The sequence below is a fragment of the Branchiostoma belcheri genome, unplaced genomic scaffold (assembly GCF_001625305.1).
Source record: "Branchiostoma belcheri isolate BF01 breed outbred unplaced genomic scaffold, Haploidv18h27 scaffold8, whole genome shotgun sequence".
Lineage (NCBI taxonomy): Eukaryota > Metazoa > Chordata > Leptocardii > Amphioxiformes > Branchiostomatidae > Branchiostoma > Branchiostoma belcheri.
This window is the reverse complement of record NW_017804464.1, coordinates 3,493,914-3,511,183: the sequence shown is the minus strand read 5'-3', so window position 1 is coordinate 3,511,183 and position 17,270 is coordinate 3,493,914. Positions and strand designations below refer to the sequence as shown.

Here is a 17,270-nt window from a genome sequence, read left to right as displayed (position 1 = left end):
TTCTGCAGGACATGTACAGACACGAAGTCACGCTTTTGAGAAGACCTGTTTCATAATGTTATAGCCTAAATGAACCCCTGATCTTTTTGAGACAGCCTTCGGAAATGTTAGTGTCAGTTCACGATATGTTCAACGTGACTGGGTAAAGAGGGCAGGGAAGACGTGTGTTGCATTCAGATTTTAAGATATTTCACACACACAAAAAAAAAAAAGATTCTGAAATTAAAGTAGATTTTCTAGTCTTGTGATTAATCACCAACACCCACACTTTGCTAAGTTTACCAGAAGAGAAATAACAAGTTATATGCATTTTTATGTACATATTTTATAAATCAGTGAAATGTAGATTTGATTTTCTATTCTGGATCAAACAACATCGATCTCTGCAGCTGGGTAACTTTGCCAGAATAGAAGTCAATGGATTCAAATATAAGAGCACCCCAGCCTTGAATTCTCATCTGTTTTACAAATGTCTCTCATTGATAGATGCCATTCAGGGCCAGAAGCCAAAACGAATCAATCATAATTATGTATATGGGAGACACACAGTCACAGAGTCGTGCCTTTGAGAAGACCTGTGCTTTGTAACTTTACACAGCATGAACTTATGCTCTTTTCTGAGTCAGCCTTTTGGAAATGTTAGACAAAAGTGTCAGTTCACAATGTGCACAATGTGACCGAGTAAAAGGAGGCTGAAGGTCTAACATGTGCAAAGCATGCACAGATCTTACATAGAGGAATTTCAAAGTCCCAAGACAGAATGGCAGCACAGGGACTTAGCAAAGTTTACCTGTAATAGGCAAAGAACACACTTATCCTTGATTCCCATATGTTTTACATTGTCTAGTATTGAAAGAAGTAACTTTAAAGAAAACACAAGAGATTCCTCATAATCACTTCTACTGGAAACACATGGTCACAGTGTCATGCTTCTTACACATTGGTAGAAGACTTGCTTTTCTGATGCTCAGGACAAACTTGTGTGTTGCAAGGATGAAGGTAACTAGTGAAGATCACCAGAACGCCAAAAGGGATTTGCCGTAACTATCTTCTTGGGAAGTCTATAGTCACTGAGTTACGCTTCGTAGAAAACCTGTTACTTAACGTCAATCTTCAGAAACTCTTGCTCTTTACGGAGACAGCCCTGGGAAATGCTAGCGTCAGTTCTGGGCTCAGATGAATGTGGTGAGTGCAGCTTGGTGAAAGGGGCAGGGAAGACACATGCAGGGACAGTACTGGAGGAAAATGTCAACCTTCATTCATCATCGACTGAAAAATAAGGCATGACATTGTTTCATGTTGATGGATCACTTCTGTCTCAGAATGTCCCTGAAAGTTTGCAGTGCCTTTCTTTGCATTACAGTTTGATCATTTTGTGTGACCAAGTTGAAGTTTGTAGTGCTTTTAATGTTTTGGACTTGAAAGTGCTTTTAACTGCAGGCTTTTTTAAATCACAACTGTTGGTTCATGGTTGCAGGAGTGGAAATGCTTTGAATCGCAAGGAATAAAGTGGCATTAGAAGAAGAGACCAAAATCAAAGTAAACCAACATGTTGAAGTTGTACTATAATGATATCATAATATCTATTGGATACTGTGTTTTGGCTTGTTAAATTAAAATGAAAAGAAGGTTTTTATGTGCAATACTTGTAGCCTGGTAACAAACATGACTTATTCTCTACACAGCCCATTGCTGTTGAGGATACCAAAGTCAAATGTCATTGATTGTACAATACATTTCTATAGGCTATTCTTTAGCCTAAGAAAAGCTTGCAGGGCAGTACATATTGATTCCTCTAGGAGGCGCTTCTGTCAATTTCTGCACTGATACCAAACTGTCAAGGATGCTTCTTATTCCCAACCTGTATGATTTAAAAGTTCTCTACATGTAGGTGATGCTGATAATTTAGTTTATTGAACAGTATGTCACATGAATAGAACTTTGTGCTATGATGCACTTTCAAGAAAGCAAATTAAAGTTTCCCCTGAATCAAAAAGTTCCAAACTTGATATGAAGACAAAAACAGTCAGTATTAAGTGCAAATCTCTGTGCCATCTGGCAGCTGTCTTGGCAAAGTTAAACTTCATAGAAAACTTTCAGATTAGCCGGATGTTACCCAAATGGATCGTTTATCATGAATACATCAGGTCTAATGTAAGAGACAGTAAATCCCTGATGTAACAGCCAGGAAATGTGAACATGATAATATCTTTGGAGTACCAAATGCCAAATCTAATTTTGCTAATGAACCTTCCAGGCTTATTACTTCATATCAGGAGGTATCTGGAATAACAATGATGCTCATGAGTTGTTTGATTATGATGGCCTTTTCTCTGCATAGGATTAGCAAATAAATGTAGATATCCACAAAATCAGGCATGTTTCCTTTGTAAGGTAGTACTTGTCACCACCTCTGTGAGTGGAGGTATTTTTCAGTGTGTCTGTCTGCATATGGGTCTGTTTTCCTGCATACTACTACTTTGGCCAGCAAAAAAAAGTCATGAAGCTACATTTGTATATAAGGATGGTTAGTGGTGATACTTGGTATTAGGGTTGCTCTAACTAATGAAGGTAAATGTCATTGAAGGACATTGTGATCTTGAGCTTCTTTCAAAGTTTTCTGCAAACTTCTGGTTGATTTTGGTTACACAGAGTCTGACTTGTAGTTTTGTCCTGCTCTTATCCAGACAAAACTGATACAGGACAGTCTCCTTGGCAAGGCTGTATTGAACAACTTTGTCAGCACTAATGAGTAATGTTCTACCTTGTTATGGGTCAAGACCATGGACTTGTCTGAAGAGGCTTTGAAAACAAAAGGATGTGCTTTAAGTTCACGGGACAGGGTTATCCTTGTCTGTGAAGTTATTTTCTGCTTCACTGTTTCTGAAAAGACGACATTGATCTTGGTTATGTCTCACCAACTTTGAAGAAAAGAGAGACGATAAGAAGATCATAAGGACAAGGCTAGGGCGTCATTTTCTACCTGACTGCCCTAAAATTGTAGATAACCACGACCTTGCACTTGTCTAGCCCAACCTTGTACTTCTCTAGCCAGACAGATTGGAATTTGAAGGTACAGAGTTTTAGGTGACTGTCATTTGGTGAGTTTTCTTGGAGTCTAGGGACTTTTTTCTGCTCCACTGTTTTGAATGGAAGCCTCATGTCTGACCAGGCTTTGAAAATAAAATGGGTATGAAAAGATATCTGAGGACAAGGCTAGGGATTTTCTTCTGCCTTACATTTTTAAAAGAACTATCTGATAAAGCCAAATGATGGGTGTGAGAAGATTATAGGAGAGCTAGAGTGTAAAACGTTTGGCTTAGGAGTAATTTTGCCCTCAGACGTCCTTGGCCTTGCACTTATCTGACCATCCTTTGGAAACAGTATTTTATGAAAATAGGCTAGATTATCAAAAACTGGGGGAGGGGGTCTGCTTGACTGTTCTCAAACAGATTGCAGATTACATGTAGTGGAGCATGTACAGAATACACAATAATAATAATTATAATAATAGGTTTTTATTGGTCAAACATTACCCATGCAATCACAGCCTTTTTATAGTACTGAATTGATGAATCAATCAATAATCACAAACAATACACATGATACATATAACATATTTGCTCCACACACTTTTATTGTGAAACTGTCGCAAGATTCTGTTCGGTTGCCATTCAGCGCCACAAGGTGACCTCAATACGTTTTTCCCCAACCAAAGTTAGGTACATTGTACCCATTCACACCTGGGTGGAGTGAGGAAAGTCGTGTAAAGTGCCTTTCCCAAGGGCACAACGCCAGGGCGCATGTCCAGACACGTTCCAGGTACAACTCAAGATTGAACCCGGGTCTCTCTGCTTCATAGTCGAACGCTCTACCACTACGCCAACCAACGTCACAACAACAAGCCTTTGTCTAACTATTCTTCAAGCTTCAAGCTGAAGTTTCATAACTGCCACTTAGACAGTCTGATTCATTCCATGGCAGGACATAGATTCACATGAATCACAATTTGTCATGTTCACATCCGGAATCAATACATAGTTATAGAAAGGAAGTGATTTTATGACAATGATGCATTTAGCGGTTTCATCTTTACCTACAATCCATAGAGAACCCTGTCGTAAATTTGAATGCAATAAAGTTCTCAGTGAATTATTTAGCATGAATGCAATTTCTTTTCATGTGCGTATATCAAATTTTATGATATTGAAAGAACAGTCAAGTTGGTATAATTCCCATGGATTTTGTTGCCAGTAAAAGAGATTTTATTGCCTGCTGCTTGGGAATAGGATCCAACTCTAGCTGATCAATACTGTCAGACAGTTTGAAGGGGATCACTCGCAAATCCCCCATTCTATCAAAGCAGCCGAGCTGACTGAAAGTGTGTCATGGGAAGAGCACATGTCCAACAAATCCTATTCCTTGTAAGGTTTAGATGGCTGGCATGTACTGTATGTGCATACAAATCCAAAAAACATGACCTACTTTGTGTTATTGGGATAAAATCTGCATGTACAAAGCCAGTGAAGGAAACATCTATAATTACAGAAGGAAAACATATTGTTTTGCTCCGTTTCATGTTCCTCTTCTTCTTCTTCTTCTCCAAACAAACAAGGACAATGACCTGAACCTGATGTCTGTTTACCATGGCAACTAGTATTTGGTTATGTTGCAATTTTATAGCAGTAGGGATTTATTAAACTCCTGTCTCAACTTATATATGAATGTGTTTGGTAGGTAAACATTATGCATTTGCTTTGCAAATGTTTCTAGTTCTATCCTTATTATTCTGTGCTGCTGACAAATTTGTTGCCAAAATACTACCCCAGTAGGGAGACTGTTAACCTAAGTGGCACCAAAAGGATCACATGTTGTATGTATGTATGTATGTAACTTATCAACTTGGTATGATAGTGTTGCTCTCCATAGCCATGAACAATGAGTGAAAATTCGTTCCCCCAACCTTTGGTGCCCATCACTCCGGGACTGTGTCTGAATGTCAAACTTGTAAGCCCAATTTAGAAACCTATTGCAGTTTCCCGAATGATGGACGCACAGACAGGACATTAGAAATACCCGCTGTGTCTAAGCCAGTTGTGGAAATCCCCGTTCAGTCATTACCATTAGTTGCATCCAGGCTTAAGTGAAAATCGAACAAGCCATGATAGCGGGCTAAACTTCATAACTTGACCTGCCAGGAATAACTTTTCCACAGCTGCCAAATGAGAAACTTAAAAAGAAAAAATTTTGCATAAAGTACTGGTTTTAATTAAAGCTTGCAAAGAAAACAATCTGCTGACAATGTTTTCTTTTACTTTTTGAATACTGTTCATGGATAGAATATGACATTTTTTTAGCATCATGTAAGATGAACTAAGAAAGGCTTTGGATCTCTTTGTATTTCACACTTTTCTTCAATATTTGACACAATCACAACATGTAGTTTGATGTCAGACTTCACTTGAATTATTTGTGTAGTCAAGCTCTCATGAGATGTATTTTCTACAAAGGAAAAAATCAACACTGGGAAAAGAGTAAGATACAAGCAAAGGTACAATGGTGGCATACTAGCCTGAGTTCCAGGTTGTTAGATGTAATCTGCTCTCACTGATGGTAGGGTAACGATCATTGGAAATGGACTAAAGCTAACAAGGTTGGCATCCAGGCTACTTGTGGCCTCTGTCTCGGCATCATCTGAAAAACAGCTAATACATGTGACATTACATGCAAGTCATGCAGCAACTGTGTCATATTTCCTAGGTTATCTTGTTGCCTTAACTTTGGCTTTATGACAATTGATTCTTTATTGTATTTTCTCCTCAATAGGGCGTTTAATGTACCCTTAGTTCTCAAGGGCATTGAAACATAACGTCTTGTATTGTTTAAACCTCCCTTTTGCGCCGTAACATACAGGGATATATGGATACAAATGGCAGAAGAAATCGATAAAGTTAGCTTAATTTTACAACATGAATTCTCCACCTCCTGTTAAAAGTGTGTAACTGCATTTTGAGTTGTGGCAAATCGATCGTAAGGCCGTTTTGTAACTGGATACCTCAGATTTAGTGACTTATTAGGCAGTGAAAAAGCGTTTAGTACAGATCTCTGTCAGTGCAAAATCAATGTGGAAATCTCTATATCGATGTAAACATTAATATTGTCAACAAGAACTATTGATGATGACCTATGATAGTTTAGATGTCATAATCTCAATGATGTTGACATATTTTTACTTCTTTAAGTCCTAATTGCCTTAGGAAAGGGTCATATTATATTCTTTGTAAAGGCTCAGGTTTCAAAGAACCAATAGCCTAAGTCTAGAAAAAATCCAATATCTTGAGGACAATGAAACCATGATTGACAAAAAATCATTCTGAGATTTTCTTGTCAGTCCCTTCTAACGATGTGTTTGAGTCAAGGAAATGAAATTCTGCCTCTGGGCCTGATTTATCTAAAGCAATAAAAGAAATTCTGCTGAAATCAGAATTCTTGCCATTATTCTAACCTAATGGCCATGTTAAGCTGTTAATTCTCTTGCTAATGATGCGTGCCATCGCTGTGCACATTTTTCACGATGCGTACCATTTGCGTGCACGTTTCTTACGCCGCATGCAGTTTCCGAGCACATCTTTCACAAAATCAGACAGGCTTGGTAGAACGATTCTGCCCGACTCTGCAAAACTCACTTTTGTTGAGTGACAAAGATCCATGAGTTGTCTCATCTACTAAGGTTGAGTTATTAGAGAAAATGCATTTGTCAGTAAAGTTTTTTCATAGGTAATGGCAATGGATGGTCGGAGCACTTTCCAATACCCTTGTGTGTTCTTGTAAGTCTAGAGAAGGCAGGAAATTGGATGCCTAATGCAGAGGAAGTGATTGATAAGATAATTGAAATCTACTGGAATTTAAGTATTCAGCCATTGCACTACATAATGAAGAACTTCGCAGGTAAAGTGTGCTACTTTATAGACCTTCAGGGCAGTAATTTGTAAATTGGAGTGAAAGGAAATTCAATCATTGTGTGAACTGCAGGGTTTGGTCTTCCTGTTTTTTTAGTGTTACAAACTATCATATACATGTACGTATGTGTACTTGTTATTAAATGCTGTTTGAATCAAATACATTAGAATCCTGTTTACAAATTTTAATTGAATGTACTCCTAGCTTTAACCTTCTTCCTGCTGCCATTTCTTTCACCATACAAGTTTACCAGTACAGTTAACAAAAAGCTACCTCAGTAGGTAGGAGGTTAAAAAAAATCTACCGGTATTATCCTTCATCTACAACTGACATGTTGGTCCTGACAGTCTTTTACAAAAGCAGTGATCAAATCAGATGAGGAAATCTCTTGGAGACATCCCTCCAGCTATGTTCACAGATCCATCATCCACAGAAATCGTGCCATCCAAAAATCCTTCCTCCGTGGTATTGATTCAAAAGTACTGATGTAAAGTGCATCAGGCAAAATGCCTGTAGGGTGAATCTGATACGTTACACAATATATATGTGTCTCAAGTTCGCAAATAAATGGACAGGGTTGCCTGCAGCTAGTGATGCTATCAGTGGTAGATTTATTGCTCAACAATTCTGAAACATCACGAGATTCACTTTTACGGGACGGTATTACAGAAGTCATACCCGTTTTCTTTTAAATCTGTTGGAAGTTTTTTAATGGCTTAGGGATTTGTCATGAATCCTGGATTTGGTACTCTGTGAATAGAGAATCTTCAGCAAATAACTTTTAAGTGCCAGCCCATACCTTGGGAGTTGCATGGATTGTTCTTACACTTGCACAATGTTGTAGTTGTACTTGTTCTTAAGTTATTGTATTTGCTAGTCAAGGTACCTGAGGGAATTTGGCATGATAGGGTGGAAAATAAAAGAACTTTTTGATAAAGAGGTATTCTGTGAACAGAGAATCATCAGCAAATCACATTAAGTGCCAACCCATAAGTTGGGAGTTGCATGAATTGTTCTTTCACTTGCTCGATGTATACTGTGTAGTTGTTCTTGAGTTATTGTATTTGTCAGTCAGGCTACCTGAGGGAATTTGGCATGAATGGGTTGGAAATAAAAGAACATTTTGATAAGGAGATTGTACCATGACTAATGAAGTTTTCTGCAGCTGAAGACGTTAGACAAAACTCTCTCAAGACCCTAATGTATTCTATTGATCCCAAGATTCAATTACGCCCGTAAAATGCCAGGATGCACTTTAACGTGCTGTTCCTTGGAGAATATACAACTCTGTGTTTTATCACAGCAGGGATGAGTAACCTACAAGTTTGCTTCTCCTCATCATCAGATACTTTGTGGGGGCAGTTTTATTAGAAACTAACTGGGAGATGAGTAGAGTATAGAGGGAAGACTCGATTTTCCTTTGTCCGCACAGAGTAAAGCTGTGAATGCTCTAAGGGCTATTGTTATGCAAATTTCAAAATCCCTGTGAATAACCATTAGAATTGATTTGGTACAGCGCTCCACAAGTGTAATTCCCTTTGAGTAAGATAAGATCTTTCAATGAAAAGGCACATTGTCTTCACAGCAACACTTTCAGCACCATGGACAGGACAGCAAGTTTTGAAAGTTATGCAACTTGCCTCCTGACAGATAAAGATCGACTGCTAGGCCATGTTTTGAATAACAATGTGTAGTATACACTTTATATGTACATATGAACAGTGTGATTGTTTGATTATGTTTACCGAAGGAAAACATATTGGTTTTGCTCAGTTTCGTCTTCCGTTCCAAATACTGACCTGGTCAGTGACCTGAACCAGACCGCATATCACCATGGTAACTAGTATCGGGTTATATCATGTTGCAATTTTATAGCAGGAGGGATTTAGACTCCTGTCTGACCATATCTATGTCATTGAATATGTTAGAATTAAGAGTAAGAATTAACAGAGCAGACCATATGCAAAGGTAAACATAATGCATTTGCCTTGCAAATATTACCTTTCTAGTAGATTGATTGATTTATTAATTGATTGATTGACTAAACTTTTTTCATTGATCCAGGATGATGAGGAGCCCCATGGAGAAGAGTACACCCCCGATGGAGGATACATTCCCAGGATCCTTTTCATGGGTAAGTCTTGACAGGACAGCACTACACTCAAACAGACAGTTCTATACAGCACTACACTCAAACAGACAGTTCTATACAGCACGGAACCAGATACCCTGCATAAAAGCTACATCCCCAATTTGTCCTTATCTAAAACTGACACTTTGAATTTGAAAGTCAATTAATACAGTGTCAGTATGAAAGGCCCAACTCTACTGTTAACATGTTACGACAGAAAGGGAGATCAAATCATGATATAGAGGGAAGTATGCCCTTTCAGTAGACTGTATTCAGCAAGAATTTGAACTGTAGTGTTTCAAGTTTATTAGATTTTCCAAATTCCAATTGTCTTTGTGAATCTAACATAGCTTGTGTTGTATGATTGTTGTCATTGTGATTATAAGCCTACATGAGGGAGGGTTCCTGTCATCCTAAAACTTGTCATCACTGCTTGAATACCATGACTTTATCTGTAACTGAAACAGTAGGCTCTGTTTTCAAAATGTCCTTGACCGATCTCTCTGGCGTCCTTCCAAACGTGACTTTTGTTCATTCGTCAGTGACAGGCTTGCTTAATTTTGAATGTAAATGGGCGTAGAGAAGACAGGTTAGCTGTTTTGACCCCTCCAGCTTGCAAAAATTTTGAAGATTTGAAAAAAAGTATCTAGATTTTTACCATCGCAAGATTTTGATATTTAAAAATAATGAAGATAATGCTTTCAATTAAATTGCTAGACTAGAGGTTTATCTACATGTATAATCATTATCTAACTTGTCTCGGCATCATTGCTGCTTTTATATCAACCTTTTATATGACTATAGTAGCTGGTTATTTGCTTGAAAATTGCTTTTCTAACTACAGAGTTACAAAGTACAGGAATGAAAGGAAAGTCCTTGGTTGTTTTGTGACATATAGAGGGATAATGTTAAGCTGATGAGTATCAATAAATAAAATTGAGCTGTGATGGATTTATCCCATGTTAATGCAAGGTTGTTGGTATTTATTGATGTCTTGCCAAAATGCAGGCCTCAAAATTATTGCAGTGATGTTCACATTCCCTTCTCCATTGATTTACTGTATCCCATTTGTTCCATTTGCCTCCTAATGGTTATTGAATTCAAGACGCCTTCCAAAGGAAATTGCGGTACCGGCTGGAATTAGGGAGACTTAAAGATTTTCCCTATTTTTTTCTTGAAGAATAGCCTTCATTTGTGGCTATTTTCGCAGCAAGACTGGTGAGAGAAAGGGTCGATATGTGTGCATTGATTACTGGGAAACAAGAGGCTTAATGTTATGGCCCCATCAATAATAATTTTCCTTCTTGAAAGAAAGTCTGTCGCCTGTGGTTAGGTTTTTCCTGCAGCATGCAGAACTATTTAAAGAATAGCAAAGGAAGGTCAAAGTAGAAGCTGCCATAGAATGCCAACTCTGAACCACTGTTCATTTGAGTTGGTAACAATACATTTACCGCCATGGGTACATCTCCAAAGAACTTTGATTGTCCAAAATTCACATAATCAGAGTATACGAGGCATCTATATGTCATTGACAGATTCAAAGTCTATGGTATCTGCAGTTTACTCCTCCTTTTTTTGTAATCACAAGACGTGGTGGGGATACACTCAAGTTTTTTCAACTTATATTAATGCTGCCACCAACACAGGGGACAATACACTACTCATTTTCACCTGAGCAAAGTGAGGAAAGTCATGTAAAGTGGCTTTCCCAAGGGCACAAGATCGGTGTCAATTTTGTCAAGACTCAAACCTGGGACCTCTTGGTTCCGAGGCAAGCATTCTGCCGTTGTGCCACGCGACCCCTTGTCTTGCACTTGTCTAGTCCTTTTCAGTTTGTCGACAACCTCTAGTTTGAGTTATTAGTTGAACTTTATTGTAATCAAGAAATACCGTAATCTATTTTGGTAGACAAAATCTTGTAACATTTTGAACTTCGGATTCAACAGAAAGAAAAGTCCCTCAGCATACAAATTTTCAACAGTCACTCTGGTCTTCATCTATTACCTGACCCACTAACTTCTGACATGTACAATGTACATGCCTCTGGAAACATGATGCCAGGAGGGAGCAAAGGGTGTCTCAAAAATTTTAGTGCATTTTCTTGTATGCCCCAATACCTGCAATATTACTGAGTGTCAGCCATTATAGTTTTAGTATTCAATTCCATGCCTGCTGCCAGTCTTGACTCTTCCTTGAAGTCATACTTTAGAAAGGGTTCATGGCCTTCCTCGTGACTCCTCTTAAGGGAAGGACATAAGTGTCCCCAAGGTCAACATCTTCCTTCGTCTTCAATCTACCCTGACAATGCTTATGATGGGCGCTAAAATGGAGCCAGAAGTCCCGAAATCATTTGGCCAGTTGCCACAGATGATATATGTATAGTGCTGTGTACTGGTTCGCTGGACCAGTTCCAGACTTGTAAAAATGTTTAGGTCCAAGTAAAAAAAACTAAAAGGCAAGAACCAGTTCTGGACTAATTACAAAAAAAAAAAACATATCACATACCCCTTTCCATTCCAAACCACCTAAAATCTTTCATACATTGTAGATTGCAAAATCTGTGCTGTAAAATAGAGAAATAGGGCATCATCAAGTGTCAGCCTCCGTGTTATGTGGCCACAGTTTTGCCCAGACAACATTGCAAGGTTGCCAACATATATTTACATGCAATCTTGTATATGCCATGGGGTCTGGACTTACAAGTCCGGAACTGAACCTAAACCTCTCAACTTGAATCCGGCCCTGAACCTAAACGTGGGTTTAGGTACACAGCGTGTATGTTGGATTCAAACTGTGGCTTACTTTACACTTCAGAAATGGACTTAACTTTGAACATGTATTTGTAGTCCCCATCAAGGCTTACCCATAATGGAACTACAAGACTTAAACCTTTTTTTCTGCTAAGGTAACATTTTGATACCAAATTTGTATTGGGTACAGAAGTGTATAAAGCCAGAAGAAGGTTAATAAAATGTACATCAAGTGCAGGTGCACCTTTGGTAGGTCTAGGTTGATTTGTGTTAGCTAGATGAAAGTTTAGCTCTGCTACAATATTAAATGAGCTTTCACTCTAATATGAATGATGATTTTCATAATGGAATTACTTGCTGTAATTATAGTGATATAGAATTGTGCATATCTTTTAATCCAATTGCAGTTATGTAGAAAAATTTTAACAAGAAATTATGGTTAAGCTATGCTGCCATGACTTAGTCCCAGAATTTTTAATGCAAGGATTTAGATACAAGTCAGGAGAAAGCAAAGGTCTGGCAGGAAACTTTGTAAGCATATTATCTGATATATTCACTCCCTGAATCTGCCTGTAGCTGTTGACAAAGGCACAGACTTCAACTCAGATTCTGTGTTCACATTGTTCTCGCAGTTCTTTTTTTTTTGCTGGCTGAAACAAAAGTTTGGCATCGTAGCTTCTTCAACCCCTCAGTTTAGATTGATGGTGCTCCCCCAACAATGTAATCTAGGCTTTGTTCATTCGGCACGAGAAACAATACCTAAGTTCACGGCCTAAAACCCAAAGGTGACTCCGAGCCCACTCATTCAAGGAATCTGCAAATATGACTGAGTTGTGCTGCTGTGCCAAAGCCATTCGTCCTCATGCATCATTTACTAGTCGGCCTTCTGCCAAACCAGAAACTATGTTCTGTCCAAGAATCCCAACTCTGAGGGTATTTTTTTCACAGTTTATATGATCTAGAATTTCATAACTGCCAAGGGAACGATAGATGAAATGATCGAAGGTGGGGAAATTGAGCAATTTTAGTGGTATTGCATTCCTGAGTGTTGCACGCAATATTAGGATGGCAGCCAATTGGGTTCTCCTAAACCAGTATTAGGCTATAAAAAAGATCAAAGTTCTGCACATCAAAGAGTAATTCGTCATAACGTTTCTTTACTTTGGGAATGAAACTTTCCATCATATATTCTAATGATGAACAGCAGCTGCCTTATAATATGCATGTACATGTACCTTATTCTGTTCAACAGAAGTTTTTGTGATCTTGAATCCAATCAAAACTTTTTAAAACTGTGGTCACCTTCTCCCCTCATCACAGATGACATGTTCTTCTGAGGATTACATTAGTTTCAGATCCAATTTCTGGCTGTCAGGTGAAGAATTATGCCGTCAAGATGCCCCAGACTTGAGATGTCCTTCTGTGCCACCAGAGGGACAGTTAATAAATGGTCCCAGCAACATGACGAATACATTATACATTATGCACATCCTTCAGTGTCAGTAACTTTGGTAGGCTTGTCGGCCTAGTCAAAAGTGAAACCTGGCAAGTCACCAAACTACTCCTTTATCTTCTTGCCAAAACTTCCTTGGAACCTGTGTGTATTAAGGGTTTTTACGTGGCATCTTAAAGCCCCTAATACCCATGTACAACTTACAATTGGCAAAATAATTTCATAGATTGCAGGTACTAGCTCTTAAATACCATATAAAAGCCTTTACTACAGGTAGGTTGCTAATCAAAGTTGCAATTTAGTGTAGTGTGGTAGATTCAGCTCATCAACAGCATATATGAAACCTCATGTTATAGTGGTGCAATTACCTTTGCCAGAAGGGTATATTTTCGATAGCTCTCTGAATGGATCGTCATGAAACTTGATAGGTGGGTAGGTCTTGATAAGACCTCAAAATAATTAGATTTTAGGCCCCCTGGCAGCACAATATGTTGACTTGCTGAAAGTTCTTCTAAGTTGGAGTTGGAACTTGAAAACTTGCGGGAAATAGACAAAGGGCATTTCGATCCCTGTATTACCATACGTGGCAGTCATCCAATACATTTCATCCAACTCCTACTTGTTGCGTGGAAGGGGCCAGACATGATCAATAGCATCTGGCTGCTTACTTTTAATAGACTCTCACATCAAGCCGGCCATTTTGACATCTCTTATGAAATTTTCAGCAAAGTCATTTGAAATCTCAGCCGCGTGTGTGATTATCTGTCTGCCCTGTCCAGACTCATTTCAGAGACTTAATCTGCAGCTGGTGATCCTTAAACCCTATCAGACCTTTCCCTATTGTGGAGGAGACTTTGACAGGCAGGCAGAGATTGGACTCGAGCCAAATTGGAAATCGTATTTCCCGTGATCAGGGCAGCAAAAACATAAGAAACACCCAGCTATGGGTGTGAGCTTGTAGCTGCACAGAGTCTAACAAAGCATTGGGGATTTAAATGTGGTAATTTGTATAACACATTAACCCCAGGTTCAATGGTGAATATTGAAATAAATGTTATGATCATGAATGCTTGGTAAGACAGACAAAAAGTAACTGATCTAACTGTGGCCATGGAGAGAGGGCCAACAATGACCACATGAGGGTTTAGATTGAACGAAGAACATAGTATTAAAAGACTAATTATAAGTCTGCACAAGTTTAAAGTTTCAGCAGAACTTTCTAAAGCTTGTCCTGTGTCTTTTCAACAATTATAAAACTTTATCTCTAGTACTATATCCACCTTTTTATCAACTTAATCTAGTACATTGTATTTGTATACCATCTCTTTCCTCAATTCCTCTGGAAAGTCCTAATAGGAGACTCAGTATGTTCCTTCTCTGTAGCTGACATCCTAAACAGCACCGTTGGTACATGTAATGCTACATTAAATGATCTTTCAGTCATGCACAATATACTGCATGGCATAAATAGTGTATGCACACATCACTTCAATGGCTCTACATTTTACCCCATGGATTAGCACAGTATTGAGAAAGTCTCTGTATTTACATCAGATTGAGTTCTAACTTGTACAACATTGTTGCTGACATTTAATGGTTCCATCCCAAGGGAGATGTAAGCAAATCTAATTTGGGTGCCTCGAAAGATTTAATTCCTTTATAATTTGTTTCTTAAGTCAGAGTTCAATAGCTTTGGCATGAAATTCTATTAATACAGTATACTTACATAAAGTTTGTAGGTGCATAATCAAATTTACTTCTCATGGTTCATACAGATTGAGTGATCTCTGGTGAATATTTAGTATACTTGCAGTGCATGAATCCTTCAGACAAGGCCCTAGGGAACACAATGGCCTTGTTGTAGGGACACTGTGAAAAACAATGACCAATTTTGAATCCATCAATTTCAATTTCTGATATTTGGGACTACACATAGATGTACATTATAGAAAATGTACATGGACCAGGCTGTTAGGGTCCTTCTATGCCCTCAGGGGAAGTCCAAAAATGTTAAAACATCTATACTCATATCTTCTTGTCCTGTGACAGTTCTGTTTGAAAGTTCAGAGTGTTCGTCACGAAAAGTACCAAAGCCTCGGTAAGTCACTAGCCTGTGTCCAGAAACCGGCATATAACCATATATCATGATCATACTATTAGGATATGGCAGCCTTCTCGCTAACACTGTATCCCCCTAGTCATGCCCCTTGGTGAGGATTTTGTCTGTGTTTCTTTTGCTCAAAGGGAAAATGAAATGGTGTTTGTATACATGCAGCATATCTTTGCTCTGATACACGCTACATATTTGAAAGCCTCCTCAGGGCAAATACACAAGAACGGCCACTAAGTCATGTCCAAATGTGAAGCCTATGGATCATAGTTGCCTCTTGAGTTAAAGTTTAAGATAAAACTTTCAAAAGAAATGTACTAGACTAAGCAGGCTACATCATATTTCACTTAAAAACTATCTATATCTTCCAAAAGTCATCAGAACAAAGTGTTGCGTGCTCATATTGCAATCTGAGATAATTTCCTTATCTTTATGCATCTTAATGAAGTGTCTTGTATGCTGTGTGGCTAGGTTTCTTATGGCACTTTCTTATCTGAGTGTGTGTTTTGTCCTTATTGGTTCCCATCTTGTAAATGGATGTACCGCCCAGGTTGCTCCGAGCCACGAGATCTAATAACTGATTGGACAGTTCATATTGTGCCAAGGAGAAGTTAACAACACTTTTGTCTGCAGGACTTGCTCTTAAGTTTAGAATGATGGATTTTTTGCCTTGAAGTGTTTCATGTTTCTTTAAGTAATTAAGTAAGTGTGTTTTATGACTGATGTGTCTTATTGTTATCATCTATCTTAAAGTGTATAGCTGTATCATGAAAGTTCATCTGTGTAGGTAGTAATCATAGTAAGACATTTAACTTTATTCCAACACAAAGTAACACAGAGATCAAATTTTCAGAGACCACTGCCGCCTTCAGTTCAGTTCAGTTCAGTTCATCCTTCAATCAGGTGACATGATGTACTGCCTCCACAAGTTCCTGTCGCGCCTTCATCAGGATAATTAATGACCAATGACTTCAATTTTATCTCTGTATAACTTTGTATTGGAATAAAATTCAACGTTTTACTATGTATTTTAACGCTGTTATTGTTTTTACTCCAGGTTTGTGAATGTATACTGGGTTAGGCAGCAGAGAAATTAAAAGTGAACTCATATTGATAGGTTGTACTAAATCTGTGTTACTGTCAACACATACAGGATACTTACTCAACTTTTTGTAGCAACGTAATTGTGCTAAAGGTTGTAATGAACACATCCTCATCTATGTTAAGTACATGTATATATAAGAGTGTGAAAACATGAACAGTCTATGAAACAAACCAACAAAAAATAATCTTACACTTCTCATTTTCCTCACAGACCCAGAGGGCAAAGTGAGGAGAGACATAGTGAACATGAACGGCAACCCCAGCTACCGCTACTACTACCCAGACCCCATTCAAGGTAAGCATATCTCAACACAATTTCATCATGATAAAACTAGATCCAACACAAAGAAGTTCTTTCACATAGAGCTGTCACTCATTTTAACCAGTCACTCTTGTCTTCCTAAGTAGACTGACTCAGTGAGCCCTCTACTTTCATGTTATCCTCTTTCTTGATATTTACTTTAAAAGAGAAATAAGAAAATTTAATACCTTTTTGTGGAAGGATAGCTCATTTCCTAGAGGTAATAAGTAGTTGTTGTTGCCTTAAACAAATTAAAACTAGAGGTCGGAGATCTCATGTCTTCGTCAGAGGTACATCGTTCTAGAGAAATTAACATGCGTATTCTTCAATCTTTTTAATAATCAATTTGGTCTAAAGAACAAAAGAATCTCTGTACTATTTTTATGGTACAGAACACCCTGAAACGGTTTGCCGCAGATTATACAGATGCGTCGTCACCCGTGTTACGCCCCCCCCCCCCC

General features: G+C 38.3%; 1 protein-coding gene across 1 annotated transcript in view; it reads left to right on the top strand.

Moving 5' to 3' along the window:
- LOC109486244 (thioredoxin domain-containing protein 12-like) overlaps positions 1-17,270 on the top strand; it is a 98,920-nt gene that overhangs the window by 71,051 nt on the left and 10,599 nt on the right. The window contains exons 5-6 of the mRNA XM_019789977.1: positions 9,025-9,094; positions 16,720-16,803. Coding sequence (XP_019645536.1) covers positions 9,025-9,094; positions 16,720-16,803 — 154 coding nt within the window. The remainder of the gene's footprint in view (positions 1-9,024; positions 9,095-16,719; positions 16,804-17,270) is intronic.